Here is a 16,610-nt window from a genome sequence, read left to right as displayed (position 1 = left end):
ATTTCATGGAGGCATCTAGACACATGCCAACGCCATGAAATTTTATTTAGCTCACTATTGAGATCTTCAGTAATCTTAAACAAGTGATGAAAACTCCAAACAAAAAAATGAATTGTCAAATTTGCCAAAGTTTATTGGGAGCCTTCATACAAAAAATGAAATTATGGCTGTAAAAAGTTACAAAGGATTATTGTTGACATTGATATACTTTTGGCATTTAAGGCCCATTAACCCAACACAGTTTTGTAACTCTTTGCATTTTATTTGAAATCTAAAACTGTTGATTTAAACAAGCAGATAAGACAGGAATATTTAAAAACATACGGACCAATAGATAACTGCAGATTACTTCTCAGTGGTAGTTTACAACACAAACCCACGAAAAAATCTGAAAAGCAACTCAAAGAAAAGAAAAAAAAAACCTGCCTAATATTCAATGGTGAACACGTGAACTTGAGGCAACTTTTATTACACACAGCCAACTAATTTCAATGTGTCCATTTCAATGACTGCAAACAAATGTATTTACACTGACTTTCGTGAGTATGTCTCAGACTATCGACGTGCCGGCATTAGAAGCTGCTTCGCTGTGACAGAATCAGGGAAAAGGTTGTGGTACGTTGGTAAGGGAACATAGGCAGCAGTTATCATTTTGCCTGAAAGAAAGAACAAGAAAATGTTAAATCTTTCAACATTTTTTTATAGTCATATTTTATAAGGATTGAAAAAGACAAATGGCATCGTCACATACCTGCAAACCAGCGTCCATGAAGTGCATTTACGGTTGCCATCGCTGCTGGTATTGAGGGACACTTCACGTACACATTACCCTATGTGAAAGAAGACAGAACAGACTTTGAGAGGAAAACTGGATCCTGAGAGACATTTTGTCAAACTATTTTTACCATTTCGTCCACAGTGAGGTCTATGAACCACATTTCTACTTCGGGATGGGTGGAATTTTGTTTTGTTATCTGGGTGAACAGTCAGAAGTGTCGACTTACTTGAGCGGAGTTCTTATCGACATAAATGTGAACAATTCCTCCGTGTTTGTTGCACTCTTCAATTACATCATCTTGGATCTCGACAGCCCAGGTGGGATCGTTTTCCCTGAGAAAGAAAAAAGAAGCCCATTTAACCCTTAAAGATCACAACCTCATTAGTGCACCTATTTAACTAAAGTTTCTTTTTAAATGTGAAATTCCCTTTGTGCTTCCTTCCTGAGCTGTAGCAGAAAGCCACTAACAAAGTAAGTGTGGAAGATAGGTGCTTGACAGACTGCTGAAGCCTCAGATTCGTTCTAGCTGAACTTTGAGATGCACATCTACTCAAAATGACGCACAGGTTGGATTTAGTTCCCCATCACTGACACCGAGATCGCTTGAAAAGATTTCTTCAGGGCCACTAATGGAGGGAGGAACAATTACAGAGACCAGAAACAATCTATTTGGGCGTGCGAGAGTTGAAACTATGTGAACCAATGATAATGTCCTCACGCTTGTGGGTTGAACAGGTTGGACAGCTGAAGGCAGTGTGTAGCCAGCGGCTGTGATGGGAGGTTCAACGCTTGGCTTGGAGCTTGAGTTGAAACAGCTGAAACAAAAAGACAATAATTACTTGTCACTGTATATTCTAATAAATCAATGCAAAGAAAATGTCTTTCCATCATGTAGACCCCTTACCTGGAGGTCCACTAATGTTTCCAAAAGGTATGGAGCCAGTCATCTGCAGAGCCTGCTGAGCAGCAGGAGGGATCTTCAGACCAGTTCCTGTGTAGGAGGCAAATGTAAGCGTGTTCATTTAAAAATCTTTGCGTGGCGCTGCACGTTGGGAACCCCCCCCCCAAACAAAGTGCTGCAGGTTATTACGAACCTTCTGCTAGTCGAGCCATCAGCTGTAGACGCCCCGTGGTGCCAAGGTCAATGCCGGTCCTCTCAAGTTCGTCGTTGTCCAGGAACGAGCTGGCCGTGGAGGAGTCGGAGCGCTCTGTAACATGGCCCACCTTCATCGGACGCCCTGCCAGTTCAAAGCCATTCAGCTGCTCCAAGGCCTTCTTAGCGCATTCTGCATCTGCAAACTTTAACAAGCCAGAGTGAGAATCGAACTAGCTGCCAACACTAAAGCACCGTCAACGATGTAGATGCATCCGTTACCGATATGAAGCCGTATCCTTTGGAGCGTCCAGTCTCACTGTCCATCATTAGCTGGATTCCCTCAATCTATTGAAACGAAACAGGACAGATCAGTTAAAACCATTTTCTCACTCATGCATGACCGTTAAAGTTAACAGAAAATATAAAAAAGCAGAATAACAGCATTAAATGACATTTAATTTAATGTTATGTTACCATAACATTAGTGGTGCAGGAATTACTCATCAATATGGAGGCGATGTAGCAACATTTAGAGAAAAAATAAATGGTAAGTGACTAGTACTGACGGAAACTAGTGCCATCTTGACAAAGGTTTCTGGGATGCTTTCGGAAGTGTTTGTGCCTATCTGCCATTGTCGTGTACTCCTGTGATCAACAGCTCCACTTTAAACTATAATTTCTACCTTTCCGAAAGGCTCGAAAATCCCTCGAAGCATTTCTTCAGTGATGTTGAAGTGCAACGAGCCCACGTACAGCCTCATCGGACCTGAACTGCCCTTCTGGAGATTATTGGCAGCAGCTGCAGCTCTGTTTTTCTCCGCCTGAAACTCATTGTGATTTCAATTTCAATTCAGTGAATCAAATGCACCTTAATTTCTCAGAATCCAAAGTTTCTATTTGAATAGGGAGGTATTTGCTATGAAGTAGAAACGATCAAAGACACACACCTGAGAGGCCTGGACGATGATGGGCACTCCCAGAAGCCTCTGGCCGGTCAAACCAATGGCCAGTGGTACAGACGAAGCCTCCACAAACTCTATGTATGCGATGCCCTTTGATCTCCTGGAGTTTCTGTCGGAGATCATCCTCACATCTCTCACCTACAGAGAGAAAAGGCTCACTGTTTAGGAGAGCGTTTTTACATACAGACCGGATTAAACGCAACAAGCGAAGTCGAAAATCAACTGACTTTTCCGACAGCTGAGAAGAAATCCTCCAGGTCTCGAGCTCTGATTCTCGCAGCGAGCTGCATACAGAAAACTGTGCGGGCATCTCTCTCCTCTGGTGTGAGGTTGTCAATGGGTGCCCTAAAAAGAGGAAACACCCAATGTTTAAAGAAAAAATCAAACACCTCTGCAAAATCTTTAATGGATGAAATTATGAATATTTATGGAAAATTAAAAAAGGTAAATGATATACATACTCCCTGATTTTGTTATACGGCCTGACAGCATCCTCAAAGTTTCTTGAATAGAAAAATTTCAAAAGACCTTTTAAAAACCTCAAAGCGAGTTTGAAGAAATTCACTGGATTTACGATTGCTATAACAAAATCAGGAAATGCACACGGAGAACTAATAATGCGCAGACCTAAAAATACATGAATGTGAGGATTCACCACACCTGATAGGACTCTTCTCTTTTTTGACAGGGCTCCGAGTCTTGGAACGTTTCCGGCTGAAATATGAAGAATTCATTTTTTTTTGGTCAGACATGGCAAAAGAAGCATTGCGATGCACATGTTGCGTATGAGAAAATACATCTTGCGGTTCGTGCCTGTTCCATAAGTTGTATGTCAACATTTGTACCATCAGCACTGATGTCTACTGCAGTAGTACTCCTACTACCAGAAAAACCAGAAAGTGTAATATCCTCACCTGAATATAGAAACGAACCAGACTGACACCAGCTAATGGTAACTACTTGCACTCATTAGGTCCAAACTTATTCAACTTAAACAAGTTATTTTCTTCCGAAAAACATTTAGATAATGTTACAAAAACTGGACTGAGATATGTTAGAGCAGGACTGTTGCATTAGATGGAAGTTGCCTAATAAACTGGACACACTGCCTTTAGGGCATCAAGTAGAAAAGGTCCCATACACTGGGCTCTTGCGTGCTCTGTACCGCCCAGAACGCTCCTTGCTTCGGGAGCTGCTGCGATGGCGCTCTCTGCTGCGGCTTGGTTTTCTTTCCTTGCTCTTGCTCCTCTTCTTGCTCTTCTTTTTGTCTTTGCTTTTGCTTCTCCTCTTCCTGGAGCCCGGACTACGGCTCCTGCTTCGACTCCTCCTCTTCCTGAAAGATGTTACAACACTACTATCGTCTTGCAAAGTGAACGTGCTTTTAATCAAGTCGATCAGCTTTACGTACATCAGAAGCACAGCGTCATATCAAAACTTACTTCTTGTTCTGCTCTTCGTGGCCATTTGCATGAGAGGACTTGATCTCATCCTAAGCAAGGTTGATAGGAGAACATCGTGAGGACGTAGATGAAACATTTCAAGGCGTCAAGGTAAAGGGGGTGGGGTGGGACAAGAGAAAATGCAGAATATATTCAATTAATAAAAATACTTCAAAACTTCCTACTGTCATGTCTGGACAGTGTCCTTCCCAATTGCTTCCCATCCCACTCGGGTCTTTTTTTTAATTTTTTTTTTTATATATAAACAAGGCTGCTCAGTACTCAATGCAACACAGCAAAGTTAAGGGAGAGTGTCCAACATATTAGCTGAGTTCAGGAAGCTTTGACAGAAGTCAGATCATCTCCACCATCCCCCTTCTCATAGTTCGTACCAATGCCACTATGTGTGCCTAATCATGTGACCATGCATGGCCCATGACCACTAAAAGAGATCCTGTGTGGTTGGTGTCAGTCCAGTGATCTTCACCCATTTTCGTTCTTGGACTGTAAGAGCTCGATGCCACCTCTGTCACACATCTTGCCCTGAAGCAAACAGGGATTCACACTTCTTAGTAATATTGACGCCCAAGAAAAGAAATGATTAAATTAAAAAAATAATAATAATCCATCAATTCAGCCACGTGTTACACTGCCATTATCTTAAGTTTGCATAATGTTATATTTCCAACCTTTTGACTTAAGAAGGAATTATTACTGAAAAGTAACTCACTTTATAACACAGTAATGCCAGAGAGAAGTACGGTATCTATTTTACAGTCATTCTAATACTATATGAATATCTGTGGTATTGTGTAGCATGCAAAATCAAGATGCTGATTCACATTACAGTTGACTATGGCAAAGAGGCAGTATTCATATTTACTAGCATGGTAAAATGATCATTTACCTGCATTTTGCCATAAAACTCAATCAATGAAGCTATACAAACACAACATCTGCCTTTTTAAGCATACTATTGTTAAACTACAACTACTGGATATAAACAGTTATAGATTGATAAACAAGTCAGTATCACTTTTAAAGATATCAGCATAGATAACTAGATAGCAGAAGTGAAATTACTTTAAAATAACAGAGCGATTTTTTCCATCAAAGAAACGCTGTATAAGGCAAATTCTGAACTGGGTTTTTTTAAAAACACATTTTTCCAGGCATGCACACTGAGAAACCCTGATGGCGTGAAGATTGTAAATCTGAATACTGCCTCCTTTGCTGGACAGGTAAAGATGGGCTTATCAACCATTGGCATTCACCTTGTTGCAACCGAATAGGGATTGGATGTTCTAGGTTGAATCTCTTTTAGTCCTAAGGTGAACCACAGTACATCAGTATATGCACAATAACTACCTTCCTTTTTTTCACAGTTCACAGTGGAATCAAAGATGAATTCATGGGAGTAGAGGTGAGATATCATTAGGGAAGTCTATAAAGAGAGATAGATGTGGATTTATTTATAATTCTGTATTTGCGTTTTAAATACTCAATTACACCACACAACATTCAAGTAAACTTTGTCACAGTAGCAAATATATATGTATATACATTAAAAAAATAAAAAGGACTCAAGAGTAAATCATAACAGTCAAACAGGATTCATATCTGTGTAATCTGCGACCCACCTTTCTAAATGGAGCCTCCAGCATGGCCTCAACGTCAAAATCATCAGCCATGATGATCCTGTGGAGAGAGAGATCAAAATATTACTTTTACAAACACTGTTCAGAGTTTCAGAGAGAGTTCCCCCTTATTACACGACTACGATCACAGCAGCTGGTTTTCTGTCTTGGACCGTCGTTTTGCCAAACACGGTTCCACCGAGAGAAACGTTAGTTAAACGGTCTTCACTTCGCCGTGTAGCGATAATTGAGACCGATGCTTTCCTTTGTAAAGGACAGGTAGCTACGTTATAACGCACACACATTGTTTTGATAAATGTGCGTGACGTTAGAGCAAGGGGCACGTCTAAATACACGTCTGCTAAATAAAAAATAAGTTAGATGGCAGCGATACAACACTGAGTTTACCCCCAACATTCCCTCACTTTTAATCTAGGAGAACACCCATTTAAATGGACCGATCTGACTTACTGCACCATTCACAACGCCACCGAGAGCTCGGATATATAGAGTATTGGAGGAAGAAGAAACATGCGTTTACACTCAACGCGAAGCTAACGCTAGCTAGCCACCTCGAGAAGCTACATCTCCGTAGTTTCGGCGTTAAGCTAGCTTACTTCAATGACCCTCATTATTAATTAACCTCTATGTTTGACTAGTCTGCTTACACAAACATACGTCAACGTGTAAATGTGGCTGTAAATAATCCACTTTAAACCTGACTGCGTCTCGATGTTTTACGGTAGCCCAAGTAACGTTTACGTTGAGATAAAAAAACAACAAGCAAGTTAAACATCCAACATGGCTAACGGCGTTTCCGCGGCAGCAAGCTAGCTTAATTAGCAAACATTGTCGTTACCGTATGAAATCGACGAAATGTTGTGCCAAAGTCAAAATATCACGGAATGTGAGCTGCTGAAGAGACTCGTTTCGACGTCTACCTCTCGGCAGATCTCCCAAAGCTAAGATGAAATCACAATTTTCGAAGTTATGTAACCTTTTTTTTGTTTTAATGTTAGCAAATATCGTAGCAGGCAGTGCGGCCTGGTATCAAAACGCTCGCCTTCCTTCTTCTTCGTCTTCTTCTTCTTCTACGATGAGGTTTTTTTTGTTTGTTGCGCCAGCGCCAGCCAATATTTGGTGTTGCATAACTACCACCTGCTGGACATAAGAAGTACTTCACCGCTCTGTTCCCCAAACTCCCACATGCAAAACTACACAGCAGAGTACAGTACTTACATTAAAATACTTCATTTGACTAGTCCATATACATCTATTATAGATCTATAATCTATAGATCAATAATCTATAATCGATAGGGACGTATCAGCAGGTTCACTAGAGGTCCTAGAAGCAGCAGAAATGTATCAAAGTCATATCGTAGTTAAAAAAATAATAATTCTCAACTGGCCATCTGTTACATCTCACCCCTATATTTAATTTCTGCACTATTTTATGACTTAAATGTTTCTGGTTACCATAACTTTTATTATAATTATATTTCGTTTTTTTTAATTAATATATATTCTGTTACATTGGTGGGATGTAGACCTATGTTAAACAACTGCAAGACCACTGAAGTTTTTTTTTTTTTAAGATAACACATTTATAAGTCAAATATATTTAAACGGGAAATATAATTTGGAATAATTATGTTATTGTCATTGATAAACTGGACTCTGTTTAACAGTGTAACAAATCATATCATATTGTCATAAATACACGATGATCAAACGCCAGCGGTCGGAGCGAAAGTTAGGAGCACTTTGTTGTTCCTTAAATGTCAAATAAGGTCGAGTTGATGTAGTTATCTTAACCCCCTCTCTCACCGCAACACCTCGTCAAACGACAACCTGGAAAACAAAACTCAGGGAACAAATCTCCAGACTGAGAAATAACGCCTGTTCACGCGATAACACATTTCTTTGTTGCGAGAACACGGTCTCGTTAGTTTCACGGCTCTGTGTCGACATCTAGTGGCGAGTAAAATACATGTCATTAGTCTTTCCCCCCTCTTTTAAAAAAAACCTAATCAAACATTCTTCACACAAAATATTACAGTGTACATAAGAACATTTATGTTGGAGAGTATTATTATTTTTTATTACTTAACATCTTGAAAAATAGATTCCAAAAACAAAAATTGCCTGCAGCTCACATTAAAAACTTGTGATGAATTTGGCAAGAGAACTATATCACTCATAGCTTTCCATTTATGTTTGTATGTAGGAGAAAATAAATAACACCATTACTGGTTGTGTTTCACAGAAATCTCTCTGCACTGGCATTGCTTTTCACTATCCATGACGTTATTTACAATGTAATAGATACAAACATTTGTGAGTTAGTGTATCACATTTCAGACAAATATATATATATTTTTTTACGATCACAGAATTGACCACATTTGGCTGCTGCACATCAGGCAGTCGAGTCCTCTGTTTTTATTGTGTTACTGAGTTGAAGTGGTGAATCGTAGTCCGGAGGAACATCAAAAAACAGCTCATCGTCAAAACAGAAATCATCGGATGGTGGTGCGAGGTACGGCAGCTTCAAGACGCAGCCTGTGGCGATGCCTCCCAGTGCCGCTACGCCTATGGTGGAGAACACAGCAGCGACCTGGAAGAGAGCCTGATCCCTGGCAGTCCTCCCCAAACCTGGCCGTAAATTGGGGATCAACATCCGGAGCTCTTGGAGCTTAGGGTCTCCCTCCACTGGTGCTCTGTGGGTAAAGATCTCATACAAACTGGGGCCATACATCTCCTCATTAGCCATCAGTATGGCACATATCCCTGCAGCACAGGATAGAAGTCCTGTCAGCCCGTGCAAATTATGTATTCCACACTGATCTTGGATCCTGAGGCGCCGCGCCAGGAAGGGACTCAAGTACTTGTAGCCCAGCATACACGCGGTGCCACCCATCATACCCAGAACGTATGCACCCGCCGGTGAAATCATCATATCCACTGACGCCCCGACGGTCACGCCACCGGCCAGGGTCACATTCTGAACGTCAGCCATTGTGATCTTACCGTTTTTGTTCAGCACGGCAGAGAGCGCGAAGGCCGTGAGCGTGGAGGCACTGAGGCCGATGAAGGTGTGAAGGATGGCCCTGTGCTGGTCGTCTCCTTTCAGGGTCAGTGCCGAGTTGAAGGAGGGCCAGAACACCCAGAGGAACAAGGTGCCCATCACAGACAGGATGTCAGACTGGTAGCTGGTGTTCTCCTTTGCGTGGCCTTCATTTAAGGAGGGCCTGTACAGCGCAAAAGTGACACCCAAGCCAAAGTAGCAGGCAAACAGGTGAATGAGAATGGAGCCTCCCGCGTCGGTGATCTTCAGGTACTTGAGCACGGCCCATTCTGTGACCGCGAACACGGGCACTTCCAGCAGAGCCATGACCAGCAGCTGCAGCGGGCTGGTCTTCCCCAGCACTGCCCCGAAAGAGATCAGCACCACGGCACACGCAAACTCCGCATTTATGAGGTTGATCACCCCGAGGTGGATCTTACCCTCATGGCTGAACTGGAAGAACCCCTGCACCAGAATGGCCCACTGAATGGCGAAAGTAGCCGTGAGGAAGTTGAAAACCATCCCCCCAAAGCCATAGAGCCGGAAGAAAGCCAGCAGGCACCCAAAGCCGAGGAATATCATGACCTGTATGTCCGTGAAGACAGGGTAGTCCCTGTAAACGGCGTTGTCCGCGGGGTCAGTCCTGTTGGTCTGAAATCGAGCATCCGCATGCTCATCGTAGGTGACAAAGGTGGCATACAAGGCGACGATGATCACCTGCGTGACGAACAGGAACACAGGTAACCTCACGCGAAGGCCGGTCGCCTGCGCCTTCATCTTGACGACTCTTCGGGACAAATGACATTCGCTTCTTTTGCAGCAGCCTGCACTATCTCTGTTTAGATAAGACAGGTCAAAAGACATCAGCTTTTCCTGCTCTCTCCCAAACAAACAAAAAGCAATATAACGCTGCAGCGCAGGACTTTGGCCGTTGTAATAAGAAATGCAACAGTTCTGATAAATCAATGATTTTTTTTTTGTGGTTGTTTTTAACACAGTGTTGCATCGATACGTTGACAGTGGCTTGTTTCATAAACTGTGTGAGCAAAATATGCATTCTAACAATTTAAATAGACAATTACATCATTTAGGTTGCCATGTGAATTTCTGGTTTAAACTGATGTTTTTGTCTTGCTGTGATTGCGGCCGGCTGATTCCCTTTTGGAAACGTTGTGAAAGAAAGTTCGCTGACCTGTGAACTTTGAACCTGAACCTTTCGGTCAGTCGGCACATGTACGTGGATGGACGAAGAAAATAAAGAACTTTTTGGAGCTTCGAGAATGTCAGTTTGCCCCAAACTCTCCCGGTCATGATTCCACGTAACAGTGGGCTCTAAGCCTATGTGCCGCCGCCGTCGGCTCAAGGTTATCAGCTGTAACCATCAGATCGCGGAATGCAGATTGGGGCTCATGAGCTAGCAGGTGGAGCACGCTCACATTCACTCAATTTATGCAGCTACGTCAATGAAGCCAGGAAGAGCTCGGATCACAACACACACAGAGGGAGTGTAAGTTTACTGCACTATATCTTCACGTAGCAACTAATCGTTTGCTGCTTTTTCAATGCTCTGAATGTCGTGTATTGCACCTTTAAGGTGACTGATGCAACAGTTTGTCTTACAATATTTATACTTCTTTATTAACACCTGCTACATCCTGACAGCCCTCTGACTAACTCAAATGTGGACGGTCCAGTCTTGTATTTCTGCCTGCAAGTCAAAGCACAAAAAACAAGTAATGACAGTGCAAATAACTTCACAGAGTTAACAGGTTATCTGTTGTCAACGTTTAAAGGTTAAAGGTGCAGAAGAAAAGATCAACTCAGCTGCAGCCGGAGCAAGAACCGATGAATGTGCACATAATAGAAACTGGGTTTGTGTCGAGTGTGACGCCGTTTTAATCCATTATTATTATTGTTATTATTATTATTATTACGACCACGGTGCATATGCATATGTATGTGTTCTGATCAGTGGTGGTGAGAAAGAGGCACTTACAGTCGACATTTGCAAAACGACAAAACACGAAGCCGAGGAAATGCAATGAATACAAAAGCAGACACTGTAAGAAGAAAACAGAAGACACTTGAACTGTCGTTGTATTAAAACGATTTTAATTTATTGCATTTTGTGTGGACATAAAATGGTTTATTTGAACAATCACTCGTACGTGATTGCATGAGACACGGTAGAACATAAAACAAAGTTGATCATTTTAAAAGACAAACGGCCTATTTCATATCTATAAAACATGTGTCGACACACATTGCACATGTTTTCTCTAAGTCTAAAAAAAAATCACACATCTATTTACAAATGGCCCAACTTCACTCCATCTCGCTGTTCAGTCGTCACTCAGACAAGAATCACACACACACACACACACACACACACACACACACACACACACACACACACACACACACACACACACACACACACACACACACACACACACACACACACACACACACACACACACACACACACACACACACACACACACAAACACACTCTGGATGAGAGAGTAAAAACGATGACTCCAGCAGACCAGCGACCGATGCATTAACCGTCTTCTGATGAATCAAAATCCGGTTCTGTCGTGCCAATGCACCCGAACCCCTCAGAGTTAGAAGGGAAACACTGAGGGCTGCATAGCTATTCGCCACAAAGAGGACATATCAATACGTATATGACGAGGTGAGGTTATGATTATGTTACGGCGATAAAAACAATACAATACAATTCATGTGAAGGAAATTAGAACACTGTGTATAAACGTTTGGAGAAAAACGCCATCCATCATAAACCATTATAACCAAATGCTTTGTTGCCATGTTGATATCATAAACTATGCAGCTTATTGGTGCAAGTTAATAATGCACACGTGCCCCGACCCCGAAGTGTGAACATCTATGACAGAAAAGAGCAAATGTGCATGAATTAGTTTGTGCTTAAAAATGACTAAAACACACACAAATAGAAGCTAAAATCCACTGTATACTCACTCACACACACAAAAACTACAAGTCTGAGAGGTATTCTGCAGGATAATACAGATAAACAGTTTAATGTGAACTTTCTGAAGTTCCCTCTAAAACTTTTAAGTATTATGTCGACATCACAGCTTATTCCATTACGGTTTCAAATGGTGGAACGATTGACTGCTATTGATCTTTTAATAAATTAAATTAAGTTCTAAACCACTTTTTTTCTGAAACGCACAATTAAAAAAAAGTATTCTCTGAGATTAAATTTATGACATATTATCAATGTGCATCTATTGGACGTTGACCTAATAAATTCTAATAATAATAATCATAATGATATTTAGGTGTGAAGGTGGATTTTATAATAAAATTCATGTTTTTAAACAGTCAAAAATAATTTTACAGTTTAATATTTTATACAAATTATAGAAGCCTCTCTAAGATGCAGGGGACAAAATGTGTTAAAAAGTTGACTTTTATTCCATTATTATATAAAAAGAAAAAAAGCTCTGCCATTCCAGATCCCCTCACACATCAGGACAACAAATAACAACCAGAGCGCTTCAGCTCGGTGATTTGTCCGTGACCAGCTGAGAGACTGATAATATTATATATTATAATTAGATTTTTCTTATCTATTTGTCTTTATTTTAAAGTTGACATTAAAATGTTTATACATTATATATTGGCACAATTTGTTTGTAAGTAATCAGGAAACAGTTGTGAATTAGGTTTCTGAACCCAAGAAGAAAGAAAATGTGAAAAAACAAACAACTCGTATAGAGATAAACTGTGGACTTAATACATCACTTACTAAAATCTACTTTGCATTTTGAAGAATTTATTCCAAATATTTCAATATGGAAACAACAAAGAGAGCCCTGATTAACTACCACAGGACATTCTCTGGGCTTGGCATGCTGGGAAACGTGGCTACACTACTGCAGAACACTGTAGCTAAAATGTACCAAACGATTAGTGAATGTGGAGCATTTAAAGTGGCCGCCGCTGAGCTCAAAGGCTTTGTATCCCAGCATGTCACTCAGTCCATCCAATCTAATGTGATCCCGGTCCAGCGGAGAGGATAATGAAGTCAAACAATCGGGATCATGATAATCTGCGTCTAATAATTTACTTTTGATTTAAATTTCTGCCATGCTCTCTGCAATGAGATCAAATATGACAAGGCCGAGCCAGTGATGATACGGTTGTTCTCGTGATGTAACTGCAAATATCGTCCCGGCACATTCAAAGACGGTGTCACATTAAACTCAGTGCACATATAATACAATGGAAGACAAAAACAGACCAGGATGAAGACAGACATGATTAGATGAATAAATACATAAATAATATAAATAAATAACAGAAAAAAAACTATTTGAGAAATGAGCAGGAAGTAAAGCAAAAGGGCAGAATTGATTAAAAGTATCTGAAAGGGGAAAAATGTCTGAAAACCTTTCATTTTCGGAGTCTTTTGTTTTGCAGTACGCCGTCGAAAACTAACATAAACTCATCTGCTCTTAGTATCATGCTGTTATCAGGTGACGAGCAGAGAAAGAGACTTTTGGTAGTAGAGGGTGTGTGCGGTCGTTCCTGGAGCGATAAAGGTGGGAGAGAGGGCAGAGTCTGTGTAGATGACGTAAACGAGCCCTTCAGGAGTAGATGGTGATGACCTCACGTCCACCTCCGCGCACCAGGAGGACCCGATTGAGACCTTCGGTGAGCACCTCAAGGAACTCCATGTCTGAGTCAACCTCAGTAAAGGAATGTAGTTTTCTTACTGGCTAGCTACCAATTTAACCATTTATCAATTATTTTAGCTTATGACTTTTTACACCATCGTTTTTGTTGTTGTTTTTTTTAAGTGAAAGTGCACCCCCTCGTGACAACAATAGAATAGTGTTGCCTTTCTTTTCTGTTGCAGCGGAATTTGGTATTACATGTTTCGTCTGATTCTGTTACGACAGGAGGAGAAGTGGCAAAACCTCAGTGTTACCAGGGAAATGGAGTTTCAGCTTTTGAAAGACTTTAGATTTTGATTGCGAAATGCATGAAAATAAAAATTGATCTTAAATATTTTTGGTTACCATGATGTAAGCGAGATAATGCTCAATAATAGAGTTCATTATCAGGAATGAATTAGGATTTTTTACCTATCTTTTGATGATTAATTCCTGATAATGGACACTTTGAAGGGCATTATCCCATATACATAGTGAATCTGTAACTACACAAAAAAGCTCAAACAGCTCTTAATTCAAATACGATAAACTGTAGAGTTCAGACTTCAGTTGTAGCGTTTTACTGTGTTTATGTTTTTCTGTTTTTATGCTGGTAAACAAGGACTGCAGTGTGTCGTATAAATGACGTAGGATACAGTTCTCATTGCCCACGCGGTTCTTGGGTGGTCCAGGCATATTGAGCAGGACAAGTTTCGCCTCCTTGGACTTCTTCGTGATGACCTCGTTGAGCCGCATAGCCGTGTGCATGCGCCTCACGTCCACCTGGCTCCTGACGCAAGAAAACAATAAAGGCACGTTGGGTTTGGTTCACAAATCAGTCCTTCACAGTGCGTGACCCGGACAATATACAAGTACTCACAAGTGCTCCCATTCCCTGCAGCAGCATGTAAGGGTGGAAATGATGACGGTTAATTACCAACATGTACTTCTTAGTGGTTAAAGTTCAAAGTGTTGTTTGTCATGTGGCCCGGAGCACAATGTCCTGGAACATGGGTTGATTTACACACATTTAAAACTTATCTAGTGTTAAATACCTCAACAACCTCTTTTCAATGACTAAGACGATACAATGGCGAGATTGCACCAACGTCCTTCAACATTGACTGTGACTTCATTAATATGCAATATTGTTGATGAAAAAAGATGAGACAAGAATGTACTTCAATAAATAAAAAACATTTGGAAAAAATACAACTAACCTGAAGCGACATATTAAGTCCAACCACCTGAAAATCGAGGTAGGAAACATTGCTAGATGGCTATAATCAGCTATAGCCTAATATAAGACCTCATAATTTTACTGAGGAATAAATGGGACCTAGCAGTTTAGCTGGCAAACTTTTATAATCTATGTTTTGCAGGTAGATCAAATTACATTGTTTGTGCACTATTCTCAATGATTTACGCCTTAACTAGCATCAACTAGCTACATCAGTGTTTACATCGGAGCTGTTGACGTAATAATCACATAGCAGCCTATCATAAGTTACATTGGTTCACTATAAAACGAGCAGTTTAGGTTGCATTCTTAACCATTCATGTGTTTTTCATCAGGAAAAGGAAAACATGAATCTTATACCAAATGACAAATATATATTTTGGTTGGACTAGATTGACTTAAATGATAATCAATCTTAATTTAATGTTTTAAAGAAACACTAAAATATCTATGAGACAAAAACTTGACTTAAAGCTATGGTCTACGATCCCTCGGAGCCTCCCACCTCCCTCTTATTTTACGAAAATAGTTCACCGAAATATGTTTCTGAAAACATTTTATGCAAGAAATAAGCTATGCAGTTGCTGAGTCATATTAGATCAACAGACAACGGTCAGTTTAAAAGATTTTCGAGAGCTTGCGGGCGACCACTATAGACCCATCCCAGCTAGAACCCAACTCCAGACCCAGATACAACTCAGGACTATTACCAATCCCTTCACGATAAAAAAATCATAACTTCCAAACACAAAATTCACAAAGAGCCCCACACCTGGACCATACCGGCAGACCCATAGTTTCTGATTGCAGCAGCACCTCATACCACATCTCCGAATATATAGAACACTTCCTTGGCCCCCTCTCCACCTCTCCACCCCAGCTAATCAAAGACACTTACCATTTCATAGACACCATTAGACCCATGGCTGTTCCCACCCACTCCTCCTTATTTACCATTGACATCGATAGCCTATACACCATCTTGGCGGCCCTCTTAGCTGTGGTGTTGATACATCACAGCCAAGATGGCCGCCATATGGTTCCATTCCAAGATGGAAAAGGAGATGAACTCAGTTAAACACTTGAGAGCCCTGCTCCATACCTGAACTGCTCAATTTTGGCTCAATTGACAAATCTTTTAAATCATAGACCAGACCTTTAAATAGGATTAAAATTCCTAGACTATTAGTCAACTAAAACTTGACTAAATATGATAAAAACAAACAAGGACTTCATACACAGCACTAAGACTTAATTTACAAAGAGCTGACAAAATGAACACGACACTGGCCCACGTTCCTGTGTGAATGTCATGTTTTACGGTGCATCTTCCTGCGGAAGTGAAACCGGCAGTTAACTCACGGCTTCATGTTGAAGAGGTCTTTGCCCGCCTCCGGGTTTGCCGATAAATGGGTCTTTCCTTTGTCAGCGCCCCCCGCTGGCGCCGAGGGGGATGTGGGGCTGGTTGGTGTGGAGGCATTCTTACTGTGGATCAGCTGCACCTGTTTTGAGTTGGAGACAGCCACAGACTGAGACAGGGACACCGTGACGCGACAGTGAAAGAGAGGAGAAGAGACACCTGTCAGTGTGGGTGAAACTGGCCAGTGGAAATCACCGGGCAGCCACTGGAAAGAATAAAAACTGTGATGGCTGCTGAAATAAAACCACACAAACAGT

The 16,610-nt window shown here is 41.0% G+C and overlaps 2 protein-coding genes across 4 annotated transcripts in view; both read right to left on the bottom strand.

The window, feature by feature from the left end:
- Positions 1-108: 108 nt before the first annotated feature.
- On the bottom strand, positions 109-6,998 carry LOC311017649 (RNA-binding protein 39-like). 3 transcript variants are annotated; one of them, XM_084016137.1, is made up of 17 exons: positions 6,772-6,998; positions 5,916-5,973; positions 5,550-5,719; positions 4,767-4,818; positions 4,276-4,325; positions 3,978-4,169; positions 3,497-3,550; positions 3,064-3,181; positions 2,822-2,974; positions 2,558-2,695; positions 2,154-2,219; positions 1,873-2,077; positions 1,683-1,769; positions 1,497-1,593; positions 1,005-1,110; positions 752-830; positions 109-656 (listed from the first exon to the last, which is right to left on the bottom strand). In XM_084016137.1, the coding sequence occupies exons 2-17, from the start codon at positions 5,964-5,966 to the stop codon at positions 556-558; spliced, it is 1,719 nt and encodes a 572-aa protein (XP_083872263.1). In that variant the 5' UTR covers positions 5,967-5,973; positions 6,772-6,998; the 3' UTR covers positions 109-555. The 3 variants fall into 3 exon arrangements, with proteins under 3 accessions (XP_083872263.1, XP_083872261.1, XP_083872262.1); XM_084016135.1 differs by lacking the exons at positions 4,767-4,818; positions 5,550-5,719 and adding an exon at positions 3,298-3,339 and having other exon boundaries at positions 6,772-6,995; XM_084016136.1 differs by lacking the exons at positions 4,767-4,818; positions 5,550-5,719 and having other exon boundaries at positions 6,772-6,996.
- Positions 6,999-8,066: 1,068 nt separating this feature from the next.
- LOC311016686 (solute carrier family 12 member 5-like) overlaps positions 8,067-16,610 on the bottom strand; it is a 37,450-nt gene continuing 28,906 nt past the window's right edge. The window contains 4 exon segments of the mRNA XM_084014556.1: positions 8,067-9,632; positions 14,366-14,483; positions 14,574-14,588; positions 16,296-16,462. Coding sequence (XP_083870682.1) covers positions 8,334-9,632; positions 14,366-14,483; positions 14,574-14,588; positions 16,296-16,462 — 1,599 coding nt within the window. The 3' untranslated portion in view covers positions 8,067-8,333.

Source organism: Eutrigla gurnardus (genome assembly GCF_963514095.1).
Source record: "Eutrigla gurnardus genome assembly, chromosome: 8".
In the NCBI taxonomy this organism is placed as follows: Eukaryota; Metazoa; Chordata; class Actinopteri; order Perciformes; family Triglidae; genus Eutrigla; species Eutrigla gurnardus.
Note: the sequence above shows the minus strand (reverse complement) of the source record. Positions and strands in the feature narration are given on the sequence as shown.

Excerpts from the sequence above, each read along its gene's own strand:
- LOC311017649 (XM_084016137.1), bottom strand. The coding sequence starts at position 5,966 with ATGGCTGATGATTTTGACGTTGAGGCCATGCTGGAGGCTCCATTTAGA. Across the intron at positions 2,696-2,821 it reads TCATCGTCCAGGCCTCTCAG|GCGGAGAAAAACAGAGCTGC; the intron begins GTGTGTGTCTTT and ends AATGAGTTTCAG. Across the intron at positions 657-751 it reads TCATGGACGCTGGTTTGCAG|GCAAAATGATAACTGCTGCC; the intron begins GTATGTGACGAT and ends TCTTTCTTTCAG.